Raw genomic sequence first — 22866 nt, 5'->3', positions numbered from 1 at the left:
TGGCGCTCCTGTGGGTTAGGGAGGCAAAACTGGCAGGGACAGTTTCTCCTCATCACGTTACAGCGGACCCTACTGGCCAGGCGGCTGATGAGCTCAAGCGGACACCTGCAGGGCTAGCCTTTGTCCTCCAGAGGTGTCTGGAGGATGCCCTCTGACCTTTAGTTCCCCTGAGGTGATGTCGGGAGTGTTGAGGAAACACAATCGGACATTCTAAACTGAGGAGAAAAATGAAGTAAGATAACTGGACACAAAATATAAAAAAAAGTAATAAAAAAACCCACAAAACTAAACCCCCCTCTTTTCATTAGTGAGCTCTCCCTGATATATTTTAAAGCTGTCCTTGAAAGAAGGAGTCACAGTTGAAACCAAGATCCTGTTTACATTTTGTGTTCAACATGGAATTAGCTATACCTGACCTTGTTCTCTTTGAACAAGGGTCAAGCTGATACAAATATTTAAAGAAATCGCTTTCAATGGTACCTTTTATAACTTATTGGAGTTCCCATGAAAGGGAGTTCCAGGGAACACCAGCTGCAGCGGCACAGGCACCACCATCACAAAGTCATCAGCCACTTATTAGACTTCCTTTGTATCCAGAAGAGGCACAGCGCAAGAGGAATTTTATTTGAAAATGAAAAGCCTACAGCTGTGAACAGCCATGGGGTATTAAAGACACAGAGCCTGCATGTGAGTCGCTAGTTTCACATCTCTTAGATCCAGGGGCTCTGAAACCAACTTGTTTTCCCTAGTTTAACAGCCCTCCTTTAAAGGGCTGCTGGAAGTTTTTGAAAAGCAGTCTACCCTCGTAAAAGAAAACAAAAATAATTCTGAAATAGGTTTGGTGGAAGTGCTTAGTTTCTTCTACCTAATGACTTCCTGTGTTACAGATAATATGACCCTACGCATCATACTGTATATATTGACAGAGTCCACCAAAACATGCTTCATGGATATGGCTCTATACTTTAATTTAGGAACAGCAGTTGGTTTTATCTCCCTATTCACTTCCTGTGTTACAGGTATCAGGATCCAGAGTGTGAAGTTCAGATGGGGTTCTTACAATTGTAACAAAGGAAGTTAATGTGGAGAGGGAACCAAGTAAGTCCTTCAAACTTTAAGGGCAAAGGAAAACTTTCTGAAAAGAGCCCTCACAGTACGGCTAGTTTCACACTGGTCATTTTGTCGAGCCAAGCAGAGCCGGAACAATGAAACTCTGGCCCTGCAAGCTATCTGGTACTGGCTTGGTGTTGCGCAAGACTGGGGGCGGGGTTAACTCGCACTGTCCAAAACAATAAAGTCTACCAAAAGATTTCATAGGAACTGAGAAATATGGAACTAAACCGCAGTGCGAAACAGTGTTGTGAAAAAATACAAAAAATAAAACAGGATTACAAAAAAATGAAAGATCATAACAATAAAAACGGGTCAGACCGCAAAAAAAGTTGCAATGACCGGCGCCGATATGTTGAATTTGGCAACTTGTCTTTCGGAATCGATGTGCAGTCCTGCACGTAATCAAGGTAAGTTTACATATTACAACATTCTTTAAGCTTTGACACTTTTTTTTTTTTTTTTTTTAAGTATTTCTCCTTTAAATTGTTTAATGCTGACAGGTATTATTTAAAACAGACAAAAAAAAAACTTAGAGTGTGTTAACTGCAAGATCTTCTGCTGTTTAATTAATTGTATTCCATATATTTTTTCTAATGAATAAAGTGATCAATAATTGCACATATTTTTTTTGTGGTTCCTTTATAAACCTTAACAGAAAAAAAATAAGATACCTATATTAGAAATGTGCAAAGTATCTGAAAATCACATTCAATATGGTAATTTAAATATGTTACATTTAATTTTGTTTTTAATAGGCCTAATTTAAATCTATTTTTCTGAAGTGTTTACTGACATTTTTCAAATACTATCTGTAACTTTTTAAAGTTTTTATTATTCGTAGTAGTAGTAATTAATCTAACTTTAATAATATGAAATTAAATTATTTGGTTTGTATTTGCATTCAGCAACATGTGAAAAAACAAATACAAACAAGAAGAGAACCGGGACCTCAGGATCCATTCTCAAAACAAATCCACACCACTCCTCTGTGCGCCTGTGTCACTGAATTTGACGTCAAGTTCCACAGTGCAGCTTGTACTTTGAACAGTGGTGTGAACACACCCAAGCTGCACTGGGTGGGCTCGGCTTGGTTCCAGCTCAGCTCGGCTCGGCACGGCTCGGCACGGCTCGGGTGTGCAAGTGTGAAAAGGCTAAGGAGCAGGTCAATGATAGTTCTGCGAGATTCCTTTTTACACTGTGTTGTGATGTGACGAGTGGTGTGGTGAATAAAGCCAATGTCTAGACTCAAAACTTCCAAAAACAATCCTGTAACAGGGCGAGGTCTGTGCTGGTTATCTTACGCATGCATGATCCTGCAGGAGGAGGTTGGAAGTCACATAGGATCCACCTGTCAACCATGGCAATGACACGGGGAGGTTGGGTGAGGGTGTGTTGTCTCTCTCTCTCTAAGTGGTCGGGAGGCGAGCCTTGGGGGGTTGCTCAACCTATAAAAATAATGCTTTGCTATCCCATCGCTCTTGCCCTTCTAGGAAATACAACCACAGGAGCTGGTTACGAAAACCTGGAGTACACAACCTAAACATAGATCAACAGTGTCTGGAACGGGAAAAGGGCAGGCAAACCTCGCTGCAGAAGGCAGCCGCTGCATTTGATTTAATTACGTACCCAAGAAGGGCGTTGCTAGTTTAGTGGGGGAAGTCTGGGCAACCCCGTAAGTAAAAGTGAGGGGATAGCAAAGCATAGCTGAAGACCCGAGCCGCTTAGGAATGCGACGGTTGTGGGAAGCTGCTGGAAGCAGCAACTTGTATTTGCAGTTTGTTAACAGTGCCACCCTGTGGCGAAAATAAATCAGTGCACCCAAGCGGTGTTTCAAACTCCAACCTTCTGTCTCTTGTGTCCCACACCCTCCCACAAATCTGTATTTATTTAAAGCTCCCAAACAATAAATCCGCCCCTCTACCAACTGTGGTATTGGGGGGGGAGGTATACGATGGGTTACAGTCCCAAAAATAAATAACACTCCGACGTTGTACTCCAGTGGTGCATGTAAAAGTGTTCAGTGTCCCTCAACCCAGCTGGTGCTGTGCTGTGCTGGGTTGGGTTGTGTGTGTCAGTGCAGTGGTGAGTTGTGTTTTGGGTGGTGATGCTGGCTCTCTGGCTACAGCTTCCTGGGTCCTCAATACTCCACAAATATGGCACAAACATAAAACAATAACAAAACACAAGCTCCGGGCTTCCTGATCACGTGTCAGTGTAAGGAAACGTACTCACGTAGCTGCACCCCATTACCAAACTCCACCCTGCGATCAGCCAGGTGCCCTGGTGTAGCCAAATCGCTGCCTGCCCCGCAGCTGTATCACAATGGAGTCATTCAGAGCACTTGCAGCTAAGCTCTTCCCCCAAGATGGCCAACCTCCCGTTTCCGCCTACCTTCAAGTAAGCCCATCTATCGGGAAGCATACTACCAACCTTACATAGCACCCTTTCTGGTTGGGAGGGAGATTTACAGCACAAACATTCAAGGAATTGGCTGTGAGAGACTGAGAAAAGACACAGAGTGTTGCTGACAAGACTGCAAGCTACAAGCAGTAACCTAAACATGGGGAGTGTGCTGATTCATTGGAAAGGAGCAGTGGAGTAACAAGGATCATTTGGACTCCTGTGGACACCAAGCTAAGTAGCCACGTTGTATAAGGAGCTTGATAGCTTGGTTTTGCCACAATTATAAACACTTTAATAATTACTTTAGTCTCCCTATAGTATAAGTATCATGCATCTCTGAGTTTTGATTATTAGTTTGTTTACCCGTCCCTGTTTTTTTTTTATTTATTTTTTCCTGCTTACTAGATGAATAAGTTAATTGTCATTTTTATTGTTCTCTTTCTTTGTTTTTGAAGGAGAGTGCTGTGCAGTATAAATGGGTAATGTTGACAGGGGAAAGAGATACAGACGGACAGTCCAGCCTGCTGCAACTACTCAACCCTACACTAGCCTGCTTGTTGATGATTTTAACATTTTAGTATTGACTAGTTGGATGGCTGTGAATTAGCGTTTTAACTAAATTAACTAGTGCTTGTTTTAACTATTTTAATTAGTGCTTGTTAATTATTTTAACTACTGATTGGTTTAATTAATTATTGTTTTTTAAAAAGATTTTCCCATTCCACTATTTTGACCAGCAATGTGATTGTGACATTTTAGAATATCTTAAATCGGGGCTTTAATTAAGAGGTGTTTCCAATACTGGGTAGGGTTGGACGATAATGCCATTTTCAGCTGTTGATTTTCGTCTGTAAATTACCACGATAATCGTGATTATCGTCCGAATAAATAAAATAACTCAGCCCAGCTTACTTACCCGTACATCAGCATTTCTTTCTTTCTATTGTGCTTGAGATCCCCAACCAGAATCTTTCCATATCAACCACAGCCAGTTGCTGCTTCAGATAAGTTCTTCACTGTGCGACGCAACTCTTGGCCACTGAATCTGACATCTCTGAGAAACGGGGATGTAGAGTGTGCCACAAATCCAAAACAACCCACCTCCACTGGGTAAACCTGGACTCTCCATCCAAGCTGTTCTGCTTCAGCGGCTAGTTCTTTCATACGCCTCATCTACAGCATCCTCCCATGACACTGTTAACTCTACCAGGTGAACAAGGTGTGCTGATCCAGACCACAAGACAATGGTCATGTTATGCTTGTCTTCCAGTGCTAAGGCCAAAACATTGCAGCACCTGGTCATGGCGCCAAGTAAACCGTCCTTGGCTAAGAGCCACCTTACATTCCTGTCAAAATGTGCCTTAATGTTGCAGGTGAGGAACACAAAGGACCTGAGGGATCCTCTCCTACCCAGAGGTTTGGGTTCTGTGATGGGAGAACATCATATTTTGACCTGATGAGGAAACTGATCCTGCTCTGTTCCATTGACCATAGGTCTTGCCAGCCAATCTTGCGTTGTTCCACACTCTCCCATCTCATCCATTCTCCCTGCTTGGCCTGGGAAATGGCCTTTATACACCTCATCCTCTCCTCCTGCTTTTGCACCTCGTTGACTACCATCTTCCTCCGTTGAGCTGGGGCTGCTTTGTGCCATGTAGGAGGAGCTGAACTGAGACCAAGACCCCCTCTTCCATGCTGAACTTGCTCCATGATATCACCAATTTGAAGGGCAGACTTTGCATCATCCACAGCTTTCTTTGCCACCCACTTTCTTCCAGTTTTCAGCACAGGTGCTGCCTCCCTTATGCATTTGTCGCGTGACTCTACTAATGTAATTTCCAGTCGGACCTTGGCGCACTTAAACTCCTCGGTTAGAGTGAAGACTGGTAGCTGCAATATTCCTTTACCATAAAGTCCCACTCTGCTGAGGCAGCGTGGAACTCCCAACCATTACCTGATGTATGAACTGATTAAAGCTTCCAGCTTCTCTACTGTTGTCAAAGAAACCTCATACACAGTCAGTGGCCACAGCAGCATCGTCAGTAGACCAAACTGAAAGCACCATAGTTTTAGTTTGCCTGGTAAAGCGCTGCTGTCTATGCTCTTCAACCCTTTCACTTATTGTTGTCTATCTTCTCCCACACGAACTGTGTCCTTTAGATCCCTGTCGTACCATCTCCCAAGACTTTTCACTGGCTTCTCAGACACTGTTGGTATTGCCTCACATTTAATGTAGAACATTTTATCTACTTTACCTTTAACCCTTTTACAATTTTCCCTTTCCGGTCCAATGTCACCAAGAAGATGTAAAAAACAGGTCTCTAGTCGTTTTTTCTCCGGAAAAAGCATTCAATGGCCGAGTGAGACCGATAGGAGCCAAGGGAAGCCGAAAAAAAGGGGCGTATCTGAGGAATACACATAGCCCCGGCACCACAGAGATAACACGGACATAAACAAACAAGACATTTGCAGAGCTTTTTGAGATGTTATAGTAATAAAATAATGACTTGGATCGCATTATTGAGGAATTTGGTGATAAAACGAGTGATCAGGAGATGATTTATCGGTATACACGACTATGAAGAGGTATGTGAAAAATACAGCGAACAAGGGGTGGGGTGGGGCTGGAGGTGCAGTACTGAGTGTCCTGTTGATATGCAGTGCCTTTTTTACTGTGAAAAAAAATACTTTTAAACAGTGCGTCTAAAATAAACTGCACGTGTGAAAATAAATTGGACCTGACACGCCTGACACGCGCTGAATAAATGGACCGCTAAGGGTTAATTATAGAGATGCTCCTTGATTTAGTGGGCTTGAATTGCATTTGTGCCCATTCAATGTTATTGGTTAATTTACCCAATAACCGATTAGTGCAGGCTACTGTTGTAGTCTAGGTTGTCATGTCATCCATGTATGATCGCATTGGTGGTAGTTGCATTCCAGAATCCAAGCGCTCTCCTCCCACTAATATTTTGATGCCCTAATGATTACTTCCATTGCCATGGTAAAAGCCAGTGGAGAAATCGTGCATCCTGCCATTATTCCAACTTCTAGGCATTGTCATGTAGTGCTGAATTCTGAAGTTGAAAAACAAAATTGCAAATCTCCAAAGTAGGCTTTCAGCTTTCACTAAATTTGTTATTATCATCAGTACACTGAAAAAATCAAATGCTGCCCAAAGAAGTTAAGGTGGCACTGAACCATATGCATTAGCCAAATCCAGGAATGTCACATGGAGCTCCTTCCTCTCCTTTTTATCTGATTGAATTTGTTGCCAGATCACATTGATGTGTTCTAAGAATCCTGGAAAACCTGGAATGCCCGCTTTTTGTACTGAAGTGTCAATGAAGCAGTTCTTTAATAGGTTAGTTGACAATCTCTGAGCAAAAATGCTGAAGAAAATCTTGCCTTCTACGTTTAATAGGGAAATAGGACGAAACTGACTGATGCTTGTAGAATCTTTTTCTTTAGGTATAAAGACTCCACCTGCTCGGCGCCATGCTCTTGGTACTACCTGTTTTTCTCCATGCCACTTTCATCAATTTCCATAGGATTCGTAGAACTCCTGAAGCACTCTTGTACACTGTGCGGAACTCCATTAGGCCCTGGAGATGATGAAGCCCTAGCTTTTTTTCACAGCTTGCTCTACTTCTTTCCACTTAGGTGCACAGTCCTCCATTTGGTATTCTGGTGGATTGATAGGTGGGATGTCTGAAGGAATTTATATAGGCTCCTGCCTTTTTGAATCTGTATGTGTTTCCTCCAAATATCTCTCCAGCTCAAACTTGGATGCTTTTAGTGTGCCATTCTTCTCACTGGTGAATAACTTCTTTACAAATTTGGATGGGTCTTTATAAAAGTTAGTTCGCGGCTGTGGACCGGCGCAGCGACTTGTGGATCTCAGGGGCAGTGGAGCAGTAGGTAGGGGGAACGGAGCAACCAGCAGGGGGAGCACCAGCGACGTCTGCCTTTTGCGCAGTGACATCTTCCACCTGTGCAGCGACGTCTGGGTTCCAAGGGAAAGCGACTGTGCTTGGCTGCCCTGTGACCTGGGCACAAGGTCGAGTGGAGGGAGGTCGAGGCATTCCAGACTGATGTCCACGTAGCTGGAGCACGGGACCGCACTTAACAGCACCGGAGTACCTCCCTCGGCCTGTTGCTGAGGCTCTGTTGGAGGTGGGTTGCTCACCTCCTCCCCCTTGACTTCAGCCAGTGGCTCTGGTGACAGGAACAGCTCCTCCTCCTCCTCCTCCTGAGATAATGGGGCTTCTCCCTCTGGGGCTGCAGCCAGCGGTGCCTCTCTTGCCTGCTCCCACTTTTGGAGCAGCAATACCAGCTCGGTTGGCTCTCTTTCCGGCAGTCCCAGCTCCAGTCACCTTTCTGTCTGCTCCTTCTGAGCAGCGGTATTGTCATTGCTCCTGGCGATCAACTCTTCAGTGCTTTCCATTTTCTGGTTCGTAGGGGTGCCCACACTCGCTGCCACCATATGTAATGTAAACTTCACCTTTCGGGTTCTTTACCCCTTTAAAAATAGACCCAGGACACAGAAATTGAGTTTTTTTAAGGCGCTTTTGTTCTATTTTTTTAGTAATCACAAAAAAACAAAATAAACAAAACAAACACCTAGCTCAAACAAAAAAAACCACACAGGTTTAACACAGCTCCAACAAAGGTTTACACTACCTTTTCCTTCCCATATGCTTGTGCACACTGGCAACTGAACAGACTGGCTGCTTTCTTTAAATACCCTGCACCTTGCTCTAATTTACAATGATAGCCCAGTGCAGGGGATAATTACTAATCAAACAATTATAATTAAACAATTAAATTCAATCAATGTGCATTTGCACATGGTTTTCTTGCAGGGAGGATATTAACCCCCATGCCCGGGCATGTCGGGCAATATAATTTTCAAACACTGCATGTTAATTGATCATTAATTAGTCAATTCACACCCGGCCACCTGCTGCACATTAAGTTTCAATTAGGCAGCATAACTAGTCACACTGATATGTGTTTTTAGAAATCCTTTAAATTATACAAATTAGACCATTTTTAAAGCAAACCCATTTTCTTTACTACCAAAACCATACTATTTACAGTAAAAGCATAGCAAAGTGTAATAAAGCACAGTGAAATCATGGTAAAACATAGGTAAGCTTTGTAAAGAATAACGAGATGTCCCTGTCGAATTTGCCTCCATAACCCGCAGAAACGCCCATCACTGTATAGTCTTAATTAAGAATACATAATTGAGTGTTCAAAGTGTTCAAATTATCACTTTTCACTGAAACTTAAAACTTTGAAAACTCGACCTGGGTTTAATGTGAGTTTCAGGAAATGACCAGGCTCTCAGTTGTTCACTGACTGTCAGAAACCATTGTCTTTTACAGGTTTTAGTCTGGGTTGAAGAAGGTTCATTTCAATCATGGTGGTTAAATATTTCAGCAGCCTCCCTCACAGCTCAAGAGGTTTGGAAAGCTTTCAGAACAAAGAAGGAGCGTGCACTCTGCTTTATGACCTCTTTACTACCAAAACCATACTATTTACAGTAAAAGCATAGCAAGGTGTAATAAAGCATGGTGAAATCATGGTAAAGCATAGGTAAGCATTGTAAAGAATAACGAGGGATGGTAAAGCATATAAATAAACATTGCACCAGGGTAAACTATGGTAAATGCATAGAATAACCATGAGAAAAGCATGGTACCGCTGCAAAAACACAGTGCAAAAATATTGTGCTAAACTTGTTTAAGGGAAGGGCCATAGATTTAAAAATAAAATAAAAAAGATGAATGGACCTGGGAGAGTGTTGCTATGTGAAGAGTTGAGGGAATGTTTACAAAGCCTTCAAAAACAAACAGGAAATGGTTTCCATCCCAACCTGCTACACAAGCTCCTCTGTTCCCTCTCTCACACAGTGGATGCTGAGTCCCTGCTGGCACTCTTGTTTAGTAATGATGAAAAGAATTCCGACACAGAGCCGATCCGCAGTCTATCTGAGACAGCTTTAGAAATGCCAGGACAAGTGCAGAAGCATAACAAGGCCTCAGGAATCAGCTCCAGACATAGAGGGGCCACATCTGTTACTGCCATAACCCTTATACAAGTTTACACAGTAAAAGCATAGCAAAGTGTAATAAAGCACAGGCAAGCATTGTAAGGAAGGTATGATAAAGCATGATAAGCGAGGTATGATAAAGCATATTAATAAACAGTAATAGGCATATTAATAAATAGGATAACCACGAGAAAAGCATGATAAAACCATAAGAATACTAAACTTTTACAAGGGAGCATGTTTTTCATTAGGTGCAATATGCATACATTGTAATAGTGAATCAGGGTTAGTGGAGGTAAAGTATAGTAATAATGCATGGCAGATAGTGGAACACTCTGGAATGCCCTTGAACTGGCGCTGACCTCGCACCAGTGTACCCTATATATTCATTTTTATTCAATCAAACCCTCTTGCAAAAATGCAACCCTTTCAGTTTGTATTGCTGATAAAGCAACTTGAATAATTTTTCCTGTTTCACTTTATTTGCTGTCACGATATAAAAAGTAGTTTTTTAGCTAGAAAAATGTGTTCCTCATCCAACTGGTTGCTTTATAAATAACACTGCTCTGGAGAAAAAAAAACACATCTTTAAAATATGAACCTCTGAATGCGCATCGGTTGTATGAAACTGCAGACGCACTTTCAGATGGTTTGACTCGGGCTACATGCGTGGAAAGAAAAACAGAAACCAAACAGAGCGCTGTTGACTCATCTTTGGGTTGAGCACATTTCATGGTGTGGAGCTCACTCGCCTACCACAAAACAGCCCTTATTACAACTGCTTGTGTAGGTCAATGGGACAATTAGCTGCATTTAAAATAATTCAAATAAACCAAACCCGTCGGTAAACAATATTTCATTCTAAACTACAGAATATTCAACTTTACCACAATGTTTTTTAAATCAACACTAACATTTGAACAAACAGACTCAAATGTGGAACAAAGCTCATTTAAAAGGCTGTTTTGTGTGAGGTAGATAAAGTGCAAAGCTAATGCTTTGTTTTCCAGCCAGTGAAAAATGACTTGAACGGTTTTCACAGGGTAATGCTCCTCTTGTAAAAGCTGCAGTCACACTTAACAGCTTCCAGCTCCCTCTGCTTCTGGGAAATATTTTGTCTTAGACTGGGAAGAGGAGACTGACTGTTGTTGTTTTTTTTTTGCCCAAGCTGCGCGAACGACAGCCTGCAGAGTCACTCAACGATGAGGCAGCAAGCCGAGCCCCAGCGGAGGAACGGGGTTCTCTCTGAAGGTGTAGGTTGAAAGACAACACACTCGCACACCAATACTGCACAGGAAGTCACACTCATACGACAGACAGCCAAGAAAAGATGGCCTGTGACACAAGCGAAGCAGACTATAAGAAGAAGGAAAAGACACTCAATGTGGAGCCGCTGATTCCACGAGAGCGGCAAGCCGGCTGTCAGCACGAATGCAAGGGAATACCAGTCGACTCAGAAGAGCTCTTTTTGAAAAACATTCTGGTTAGTGACACAGAAGCGTACCTTACTGTAGGTGAGAGGTGAAAGAGGAAGTGAGATCCACGGAGTGACTACTTATTCCCTCGGCAGGCGGGACCGAGGACGTCACCCCACGGAGGGGCCTATCGGCAGCTCTGACATAAAATGCTCAGCGAATACCTACCTAAGGCAGGCATATCCCAAAAGTATTGGTTGGTTGTCATCTTCGAATTGAAAGGGAACTACTTCTGATTCAAAGATTCAAAAGCAATAGAAATATAGTATGTCCCTAACTATGTAACTGTACACAAGTTTATCTATATTTGATCATCGGTTCTTCTTCATATTGGATACATTAGAGTTTTCATCCTGTCACAACAAAGACTATACAGGGATCCACTGTTTATTCATACTGTACACTGTGGTATACAAAGTAGGGCTCTCAACAACAAGCAACTCCATTAATGACAAGAACTGAAGCAGTGGAGAGAAGAGGGACACGCAAACACATTCTCAGATGTTTGGACTGAAATCTAGGTCAGGGAAGGAAACAGAGTGTCAGCAAATGTATATAAGCTTGTTAAATAAAGCAAGAATAGAGCTGCTCAGATAAACCAATCATGCTAATCCCAAATGCAGAGAGTTTACTTTTGCTATACAGACATTTGCAGTGTGATATTGTATTATACATCCAGTGCTCAGTTGTAATGAATGGCATTGATGGGCCTGAATAAAAATAGTATCTGAAAAACAAAACCGGCTTAAAGCTGTACACACCAAGGCTTTCAAAGCAGTTCTTCTTCAGGTTCTTTCTTTTTTCCTACTTAGGGAAGGACCATTTATTTGTGGCACAATACTATATATTCCCTTCCCCCCTGTTTTACAGGTAATAGCACCCTACCTGAGTGTCCTGTCCTGTTCAGCAGGGTTTTGAGATTTGTGGTTTTAGACCTTTTAACCTCATCTTATCTCATTGTCAGAGAACAGAATCTATATCGGCAGTGTATCACACAACACTTCCCGTTACATCTGCACATTGTGAATGGAAGTGGGGTCCTATTGCATGTAACACAGGAAGGAAGTCAGACGAGGGAACAGGGTGCAGTACAGGAAATCTGGAAAGTATAAAGAATTTTTAACTTTGACTCCGGTGAAATTAGATTGCTTCTTGCTACCACACAATTAATTAATTTCCTTTCTTCTCGTGCAGCATGTATTAGGGCCCCATGTGCTGCAGAGCCACACACTCACAGTGCAGGGCTATATGTGGAGTCAGGAGGAGGGGTGGTTAATTTAGTGACCAGTGAATGTTCCCCTTTTAAAAAACAAACATTTGAGAAATATATTACTACATTATGTTTTGTTATATACCCATTTTGGTCATGCTTTATTTTACAGTCACTTTTTAATGTTAACAACAAGTTTACTAATATGCTAACAAATGCTTCTCATGCCTGCCGGGAACGGGGCCACTGGGTGGTTGGGTGCCCTGCTCTCCAGGAGGAAGAGGAGAAGGAGGAACCAGCGCCCAGACGGGGGGAATGCGAACGTCCAGCGCCCAGACAGGGGGACCGCGAGCATCCAGCGCCCAGACGGAGGGACCGCGAGTGTCCAGTGCCCAGACAGGGGGACCGCGGGAATCCAAAGCCCGAGAGAGAGCTGTACCCATCTCCACCAGCAGAGGAAGAATGCCTGCTGTCTTCACCTCCACCAGCAAAGGGAGAATGCCTGCTGTCCCCACGTCCACCAGCAGAGGAAGAATGCCTGCTGGTTGCGCCTTCAGAGCCGCACCCATCCCCTGCAAGTGAGGGAGAGCCGCATCAGTCCCCTGCAACAGGGGGAGACAACCTGCTGCTCCCACCTTCGTCGCCAGGAGACTACACGCTGCTCCCACCTTCGTCGCCAGGAGACTACACGCTGCCTCTGCCTCCACCGCCAGGAGCAGAGCAGCAGGAGCTGCCTCTGCTTCCACCATCTTCACCGGCAGCAGCAGAGCAGCAGGAGTTGCCTCTGCCTCCTCCACCTCCACCAGCAGAGGGGGAATACCTGCTGGTTCCGCCTCCACCAACATGGGAGGACGGCTTGCCGCTCCCACCTCCACCACCAGAGGGTGGATACCTTCTGGTTCCGCCTCCACCGCTGTGTGACGACTGCTTGTGTTTCACCCTTAAAAAGAAACACGCAGCAGTCCGCTTTCTTCTTCTTTTTGCAACTTTATTAAGCCACGGTCCGAATCAGTTTTTAACAAAGCAAGGCATATCACTTCTTTTGTACATACAACTCAGTTTTTTTCTGCTCACAGATCTGGCATTTTTAGTTGTATTTTCTTATTTTTCCCATATGTAGCCGTTCACTTTTATCACATGCGCACACTTCTTTTTTTTGTTCGTTTTTCACGCTGTGATGCAACCTCTCTACGTTCAAAACCGTCTACGTCTTAAAGGTACAGTGCTCCATTACAAACTAATGCTCAACATTCATATTTTTATTCCTAGCATTTTCTAGGGCTCAGCACCCTCCCCTACTAAGAAAATAAAAATGTTGTCAAAACATTTTTTTTAAATTAACAATAATAAACAATTTAACCTTAAAGTGGTGTGTGGCAAGTTTTCTTTTACAAAGATTACATTTTACACCTTTCATCTCAATACTTCTGGCATAAATACAAGAAACCATAAAAATGGTCCTATTTTCTTGTTTTTCAGGAGTTTAAATTAGCCTACAGTTATGTTGGTTGGCCACCCAACAAAACGATGAAACAGGCATGGCATCTACCACTTTACTCCCCTTTTTTCTGTGTTTTAAACACGTACATGCCACTTTTCACTTAGATAACAAATACTTGTACAGTACCAATCAAAATTCCATTAACTCTACTGGTACTCTGTATCTTCGACTCACTAAAGAACAGGTGTCACCTTTGTGTTCAGTTATACTCTGGTAGTCTAACCCAGTAGTTACTAGGGACTGTAAATACACATTTACTTCAAAACTACACTAACTGTCAGTCAGGCATTGTAAATAAACATGTACTTTAAAATACCTTAATGGTCCACACATAACTTTCGTTATTTAACTAACTTTTTTTTTTTACAAGAACATGAAACATTTAACAGTCTCTGAGTCCTTCGTTCAGCATCCTTGGCCTACCATGCAGAAGTGACCAGACTTTGGTGGCATCCCGGTGGAGCCCAAACAGTCGGTACAGGTTTCCATCTAAGCACTGCAGGTCCCTCCATCACACTATGTACTCTCTGGTCAGCAGGTCGATAGGTAGGTTCCCATAAACGATCGTAAGTATACAGCTTTCATGGCTGTCTCACTCGCACAGATTGTCTGTTGCATCTGGGGTCAACTTCTTCCTCTTCTTCATTACCGTCAGATTCTCCTGACAGATGGTGATTGCTTATATCCTGTTCCTCATCCTCAGGCTGGGCATTTTCAGGTTTTTCCTCCATCTGTGGTCTAGCTGGGTAAGAAGTACTTTCCTCTATTCCAGGCTCAAATTCCTCTGCTTCTGGATTCAAGTTTGTTTCTTCTCTTGAAACAGTTCTAGGTGCTGTTATAAAGAAACCATATGGTTCTTCATCAGAGCTTGCAGAATTTTCTTGATTCACTGAAACAGTGTGATCTCTGCGCCGGGGTGTTTTTTTCTTTTGACTGTGGGGTTTTTGTTTTGGCTGGTCGTTACTACTGATTTGACCATCTACAAGATATGGACAGGGCATTAGCAAGTTTCTGTGCAGAACTCTTATTCGCCCACTTCCTTCTAATGGCTCAACCTCATACACTGGGCTGTCTGTCCCTCTTCTTTTTTCACTGCATGTATCTTATCTTCCCAGTGTGCACGTAACTTCCCAGGTCCCCCTCTCTCGGACAAATTTCTTACCAGCACGTGATCTCCTGGTTCCAGAACTGAACTCCAAGCTCGTTGATTGTAATACTTGTTTCCACGTGCTGCAGATTTTTTTAAGTTTTTAGACGCAATCTCATAGGCTTCCTGCATAGCTGTTTTCCACTTTTCTGCATAACTTTCATGGGACTGCTTTTCCATTTCTTGTTCTCTCGGAAAAATCAGGTCGATTGGTAGCTTTGGTTCTCAGCCAAAGAGCAGAAAGAACGGGGAAAATCCAGTTGCCTCGTGGACAGTAGAATTATAGGCATGGACCACTTTATTGAGGTAATCCTTCCAGTTCGACTTCTGGACTTCTTCCAGTGTCCGCAACATGCTCAGTAATGTCCGGTTAAAACATTCTGCAGGATTCGCTTGAGGATGGTAGGGACTTGTCCTTGAGTTAAGTATCCCACTGTATTCTTGCAGTTTCCTGAAGAGCTCATTTTCAAACTCCCTTCCCTGGACATGATGGATCTTCGATGGGAATCCAAATCTCAGGATGAAATCATTGAATATTTTCTGTGCTGCAGTCTTTCCAGACTTGTTTGATGTTGCAAACTTGCCTGAGCAGGCCTGAGCAAACTTGGTAAAATGATCTACAATGACTAGAATATATTCATATCCACCTTTGCTTCTTTCTAAGTGCAGGTAATCAATGGAGATCATCTCGAACGGTGCAGTGGTTACAATACTTTGTAGCGGAGTTCTTGTTGTTCGATTTGGTTTCTTTTGTTTTAGACATCTACACACTTTAGTTATGTAGTGCTCGATTTCTTCTCTCATTTTCGGCCAATAGTAACGATCTCTGGCTAAAGCAAGCATCCTGTCAGCTCCCAAGTGCCCCATCTCCTCATGAAGTTGCTTGAAGACTACCGTCTTATACTTCTCTGGCATGACCATTTGAAGTTTTGTTGCTGTTTTGCGGCAAAGTATTCCATTCTTGTCCACTTGTAAGTGAGGCCACTCTTTCAGTAGATGTCTTACTGTTGCAGGTTCTTTTTGCCTTTCTTTGTTCTTCAGGACATTGTTCTGCAGCTTTAGGGCTATCACTCTACTGATAACTGGGTCCTCTTTCTGAGCATTTCTGATGTCCTCAGTCGTCTCAAGTTGGGCTGTAGTCGCACATTCCCATACAGTTTCTGCCAAAGTGGCCACATCACATGACACAGCGGAATCCAGTCAACATCACCTGTTTCCTGAGCATCACGTGCTTCTTCCATTGCAGCTAGAGTATCAGGCTGGCACTCTTGTGTACATCCAGTCTTCAGGTCTTCGATCTTTGTGGGCCTCCTTGATAAGAAGTCAGCGTCTCTATTGGCAGATCCCGGAAGGTACTTCAAAGTAAATCGATAATCTGCATGTTCTGCCACCCAGCGATGGCCTGCAGCGTTTAGCTTGGCTGTCTTCATTATATAGGTCAACGGATTGTTGTCACTATATACTGTAAAGTGAGGAGCAGAAACGCTCTGTGATGGCCCATTTTAAAGCTAGGAATTCCAGCTTTCCTAAGTGAAGTCTATAATTTTTTTCTGCAGGAGTCAAGGTTCAGGATCCATAGGCAATAACTCTCAGTACACCCTCCTGCCTCTGATACAGGACTGCTCCCAGACCTTCTGAAGCATCAACATGCAACACAAACGGTTTTTCACAATCAGGGTATGCCATCACTGGTGGACTTGTCAGGGCTTCCACTAACCTCTCTTATATGTCCTGATGCCTCTCAGTCCATTCTACTGGTTGGGATGGTGGTGGCTGGAATGACCGCTTGCCCTCTGTTCTCCCTTTTGAGTTCTTCCTCCTTACCCCTCCCCCTCTGGGAATTGAAAGAAGTTCATAGATCGGCTTGGCAAGTCTGGAGAAATCTGATATGTACCCTCTATAATAGCTCAGGAAGCCAATCAGTTTTCTTACTTCTCTTACTGTTGCAGGCTTTTCAGTTTTCAGTGCTTGGACTGCGGCAATGTCTTTTGGGTTCATGCTGTATCCATGTTCAGAAACGACACGTCACACATAGCAAACCTCGCTTTTAAAGAAGTCACATTTTGTAGGTCTTAATTTTATTCCACATTGCTGTTGTCTCTGTAGAACTTTTTGGCTTTCAAAATCACTGCTGAAAAAAAAACTATGATGTCATCTAAATATGGAACACACACATTGTCTCTCAGGTCTCCAAGGCATTCTTCCATGTAACGTTGAAAAGCCGCCGGTGCATTGGTCAGTCCAAATGGAATGCAGATCCATTCATACAGACCCCATGGTGTAATGAAGGCTGTACACACTCTGCTTTCCTCTTTGATGAACCCCTGGTGATATGCTTTGCCCTGATCAAGCACCGTAAACCAGGAATTTCCACCCAAGTTTTCAAGAATTTCTTGGATTCTAGGAATTGGATGACGATCAGGAAGTGTTTTCTGATTGAGCTGCCTGTAGTCTACACATAGACGAAGTCCACCATCCTTCTTTCTCACACAAATGACAGGTGATGAGTAGGAGGAGCATGACTTCTGAATCCACACTCGATTGAACAGGTCCTGGATGTAATTCTTAACTTCCTGGTACAGAGGTCTCGGAATGGCGTTGTATGTTTTTTTTACAGGGATGTTGTCTTTAAGGGTAATCTCCATGTTCAGGTCCGGAATGCATCCAGTGTCCCAATCATCTTTAGCAAAGGTCTTGCACTCTTTTCTCAACATTTCTCTGACAATCTGCTGTTGTGCTGCTGAAAGATGACTGAGGTCTACTGGTGGATCCCACAGCTCTTTTGGCTCTTCACTGCAGAGCTCCTCTTCAGCTTGAGTGAATGCGATTGGCTTTGACTGGGGTGACATTTGTTTTTGAACAGGTGGGGTGACTTCTACTGGATAGGCTACAGCAATAGTGTGTAATCGACCTAACACTGTCCTATTTTGGAGAGTGATGTCCTTATCCGTTGTATTTTCTACGGTCACTACCACACACGAGTTGTTTTCTGTTGAGAGTTGGATAAGTTGTTCTTTGACTTGTAACCCTTGAGGCCAGGGAGTTTCTTCATTGGGTTCAAGCACCATTTGATTGTTCAATTGGAAGGCCTTGTTCAATCTCCCACATTTCACATCTACAATTTTACGTTTAGGAATAACAATGTCTTGTCGGCCCAGTCTCACTAGTAAGGAATTAGATGTGCCTTCTTGTTTCTTCAGCAAACTGAGAGGAGTTCTGGCTTTCTTAGTCCCCACTTCTAAAGCTGAGCTCAAGCTTTGCACACACTGCGCGAGTGTCTGTTGATAGACCGCTCAGCACCAATTGTTCAATTACATTGAATCCTAGAGTTGGCCTTTCCAGTGAGCTGGTACTTAAGAGGAATGGAACAAGGAGTCTATTATTATTCCTGCTGCTGCTGGTGGGTAGACTGAAGTCAACTTCTATCCAGCCTTCATATGGAACGGTTGTACCATTGGCAGCTGTCAGTTTTAGCTTGGTTTCTCCTTTCAGTAACTCATCAACAAGTCTCATTTCAGTTTCTGGTAAGTATTTGTTTTTCCAATCAAGCCCCACTATTGATACCTGTGATCCAGTGTCCCACAACACCAATGTAGTATTTCCTCCTAATGAGCATTGTACTAAACATCTCTGCCCCACCAGCTTTGCTGTCTTCTTCTGCTTCCTTGAAAGAGAGCTGCTGGTATAATACTGACCTTCATCTGTCTCAACTGTCAGTTCAGCACTAGTAACTTGTTGCACTGTCGTCATTGCTTCCCTCTTCCTTCGGCAGCCTATAGCCCAATGGTCTCTGCTGCCACACTTGTAACAGTGCTCACACCTGCCTTCAAGATTTACTTGTTCACATCGAAAGCAGCGCCTTCCTCCAGCTGGTCGGACCGTCCCTCTCTGGTTCTGCAATGGCTGGCCCGTGTCATTTACAGCTTGTTTGCTTGAAATCTGGGCCAGAGATGCAACTTGATTAGTCAGGTTGTGTAGTGCTTCACAGATTACTTTGTTTCCAGAATCAAGTTTGTTCATCAAAGTGTTTTCTCGTTGTGCTTTACAATATTTGTCTCTGTTGGGGCTTTCCTGCCCTCTTCCACAGTCATCATCCACTGCATTGACTCTCACTGTTCTTGGCTTAGTTGCTGTCAGTTTCTGTTTTCTCTCTTTCTCCATGCTGTATGCCATATTCATTTTCTCCAGTAGGGTCTCATCATCTACGTTTGAGACTTGCAAGTATGGTTTGAGATCTGCTCTGATGTTGTCATCATGCAAGCCTGTCATCACTGTTTGCAGGAACTGGTTTTGAACAAGCTCAAAATTGTACCTCAGTCCACATTTGGCTCTTTCTGAAGCAAAAAGCACTTTTTGTCTCAAATCCATAACACGCACAAGAAATTGAATTTGTGTCTCTTTCAGCTCTTGAACAGCGCAGGTCAGTGAATGATACAGTTCTGTTGTAGTCTTGTAGTGAGTTCGCAAGATTTGCCTCAAAGTGGATAACCTCAAATCAGTTCTGCTTTATAAGTAGCTCCTTAACTTTAACTCTGGAACAATTGCTTGAATGACGGCTTCTACAACTTCCATTTCATCATAGCCTTTTTTCAGAGCTTTTTCACTCTGTCTTTCTAAGCTACTGTAGCTCAACTTGTCTTTCTGGCTGGGTTCTCCAATTTGCCCTACAATTCTCAAATCTTTTCTGTATAATGGATGAATATTTGCATGGCCTTTAGCATTAACAGGCACTGCATCGATAGGAACAGCATTACTCAGTGTTGAGTTGATAACACTTTTAGTTGCAATACCACTTTTTGTTAGCAGAGGTCGCGCTTGTTGCTGCAATGCGGTAGAATCATTTACTACATTCACTGGATTTACATTGTTTACTGCCTGCGGTGGAGAAGTTTCTGTATTAGCACCACTTTCCCTTCTCAGATAATCAAGCTGATCGTTAAGTTTAAGAAGCACTGACATTCCCTCATCTTCTAGGTTTATTACATCGTCCCCTTCCAAATATGCAATAATCAATTTTCTCAGAAAATGCAGAGTTTTCTCTGGTGCACACTCGTCTTCTTTTACTGTGATATTTAACAATTTGCATATCTCTCTTAACTCGTCCAATCCTAAAGGCAATAGCTTTCCTTCTATCTCCGTAAGGAGAGCATCCTGTTCATCTGACATTATTGCTTTGCATTATAATACGCCGAAAAATGCAAAACAAATCGCGCTTACCACCGTCTCTACTTCAGGTCAGCCTTATGGATTTTTTTCTGTAACGGCATCTCTTCTCGTGGTCTCCTCCTTTGATAGTATATCAGGCTGGTTTTAAAACGCATTTTTTTTTTTTTTTTTTTTAGAACCAGGGCGGAAACACCAATTTTTATGTTGCACCCTTAAAAAGAAACACGCAGCAGTCCGCTTTCTTCTTCTTTTTGCAACTTTATTAAGCCACGGTCCGAATCAGTTTTTAACAAAGCAAGGCGTATCACTTCTTTTGTACATACAACTCAGTTTTTTTCTGCTCACAGATCTGGCATTTTTAGTTGTATTTTCTTATTTTTTCCCATATGTAGCCGTTCACTGTTATCACATGCGCACACTTCTTTTTTTCGTTCGTTTTTCACGCTGTGACCTTCAACCTCTCTACGTTCAAAACCGTCTATGTCTTAAAGGTACAGTGCTCCATTACAAACTAATGCTCAACATTCATATTTTTATTCCTAGCATTTTCTAGGGCTCAACACTTGCTGCTCCCACCTCCACCACCAGAGGAGCTGGAGATACCTCCACCACCCGAGGGAGAGGAGCTACAGCTGAGTTTGCCACCGTCCGGGGATGCCTTCACGTCACTGCCCGGAGATGCCTCCACGTCACCGCCTGGGGATGCCTTCACGTCACCGCCTGGGGATGCCTTCACATCACCGCCCAAGGATGCCTGCCCCGCTTCACCCAAGGATGCCTGTACTGCATCGCCCGGGGTTGCCTGCTGCTCCGCATCGCCCGGTCTGCTGCTGCCGTCGCCTCCCGAGGGTCCGCTGCTGCCATCGCCTCCCGAGGGTCCGCTGCTGCCATCGCCTCCTGAGGGTCCGCTGCTGCCGTCATCGCCTGGGGTGGTCAGAGCCCCACAAGGGGGAGCTGCCGGCTATAAAGGAGCGGGAAGGTCAGGAGACCACCCCCACAGGCAACTGGGTGGCTGCAAGACTGCCTTGGTTGGAGGAGCCGGCCTGTGCAAGGTCAGCCTTGCCCGTTGTGGGCCAATGGAAGCCTCTGTCCCCACCCCTGGAGCATGGGGAAGACTTCTGGGACTTTAAGGGGGGAGGTGGCCGTTGAGGCCATGTGTGCTGTGCACAAAGGGGGGGGGGGGATATGTGACAGAGTACATCCCGCCCCTGTTTTGTTATTATTATTATTATTATTATTATTATTATTATTATTATTATTATTATTATATTGTATTTTTATGCAGGCAGACAAAGCCATCAGTCTTATTTATTATTTGAGATGACGGCGAAAAGCCGTGCATTTGTTTTGTTTATTTATTTATTTAAAAAAAAAACTTGTGCAGACAGTGACCATCACCCGAGTTAATTCATTGATTAATTGTTGCTAATCGGGAGATGGTCATCTGTATAAGAACCAGCAGCTTTCTGCGCTCAGGGGGAGGAGGAGAGAGAGAGACTGAGCGAATGCTATCAACCAGAGAGAAGGTACTCATTATGGAAAAACCATATTACTTAGTGTCTGTTTTTTTGGAGTTTGTTTGGCCAATGCGCCCTTTATTTTCTGTGTTTTGTTTAACTGTTTGTTTTTGATTGTTTTAATTTAATAAAAACACTGAGTGCCAGTGCGCTCAGTTTCAGCACCCATTTTGTTGTTGCACTCCTTCCTGGTCTGTGACGTCGCCACCCAAGCCCATCTGTTCACAATGGCAAATAGGTGGCAATACAAGCTTTGTGTTTTTAAAGCTCTTTTTCAGAAAGCTGAGGCAAAAGCACTTTCTTTTTTTCTTTCTGAGGTGTTTGTGAAAGTTCAGAGGTGAGGAGTGAGATTCAGAGGCCAGAGTCGTTGCTAGGAATATGTAGTGTTGCTTTGAATGGTTGCTATGTAAATGTTCTTCTAAAAGACTTCTGAGGCTACAGTGCAAACTCTAATCTGTTACGTCATGGTTTTAACGAATCACAAGATGCATTTTAAAACCAAGGTTTAAAAAATAAATGAACTAACTGTTAAACAAAATGAACAGGATTTGTTACCATGGTTGAGAGATAGCTAACATTAATGTATCTAAAAAAGTTTCACCTTCAACTGAAGATGCAATGCAGACAAAACTCCAGAAATTGTACTGTACTCTACCTCAAAATATGATCAGACCAATGTTAAGTTGTGCTAGTAACAAAGTAGCAGTTATGGATGTTATTTCTAAATATTTTTCCAGACTCACATCACGCTTGTTGGTTCCTATTCTCTCTAAGAAGGCTCTGACTGCAGACACTCTCGTTTGAAGATTCAGCCCGTTGTTATTCAAGTGGATGGGATCTGACGCAAGCATGGATTTTATGTCACAATGCATCAAATCCAAAGTTCTAGCAAAAAACTAAGCCTGGCAGTTTGATTCTCTCTCTCTCTCTCTCTCTCTCTCTCTCTCTCTCTCTCTCTCTCTCTCTCTCTCTCTCTCTCTCTCCCAAATCCAATGATCTTTAGTGGCCTGACAAGTCATAGTGCAGCAAATAAAACAGAAATACCAAAAACATGAGGCAGCATGAGGCAGACTTTTCTGTACCCCTTTCTGTTCCCTTAACAAATATTTCCAGTTCCTCCACATGCACTTCTTCCTGTTTCTGAAGTTCCGATAGAGTATTCCTTAATGATTTCTATTTCACTAGTTCTGTATGGTTTGGATTTGCTTCTGTTTGGGTTTTTCAACTACAGTCAGATAAGGGCAGCAGTGTGGAGAAGTGGTTAGGGCTCTGG

General features: G+C 43.2%; 1 protein-coding gene across 1 annotated transcript; it reads left to right on the top strand.

Moving 5' to 3' along the window:
* The first annotated feature begins 1132 nt into the window (after window positions 1-1132).
* Window positions 1133-21206, top strand: LOC131739338 (actin nucleation-promoting factor WASL-like). The gene is made up of 2 exons (XM_059032703.1): window positions 1133-1520; window positions 20620-21206. The coding sequence occupies exons 1-2, from the start codon at window positions 1448-1450 to the stop codon at window positions 21204-21206; spliced, it is 660 nt and encodes a 219-aa protein (XP_058888686.1). The 5' UTR covers window positions 1133-1447.
* Window positions 21207-22866: the final 1660 nt, after the last annotated feature.

The sequence above is a fragment of the Acipenser ruthenus genome, chromosome 11 (assembly GCF_902713425.1).
Source record: "Acipenser ruthenus chromosome 11, fAciRut3.2 maternal haplotype, whole genome shotgun sequence".
In the NCBI taxonomy this organism is placed as follows: domain Eukaryota; kingdom Metazoa; phylum Chordata; class Actinopteri; order Acipenseriformes; family Acipenseridae; genus Acipenser; species Acipenser ruthenus.
The sequence above is the reverse complement of the archived record's forward strand: the minus strand, read 5'-3'. Positions and strand labels throughout refer to the sequence as shown.

Coding starts and splice junctions, on each gene's coding strand:
- LOC131739338 (XM_059032703.1), top strand. CDS start 1,448: ATGACCGGCGCCGATATGTTGAATTTGGCAACTTGTCTTTCGGAATCG. Junction 1,521..20,619: donor CAGTCCTGCACGTAATCAAG/GTAAGTTTACAT, acceptor TTTTATTCCTAG/CATTTTCTAGGGCTCAACAC.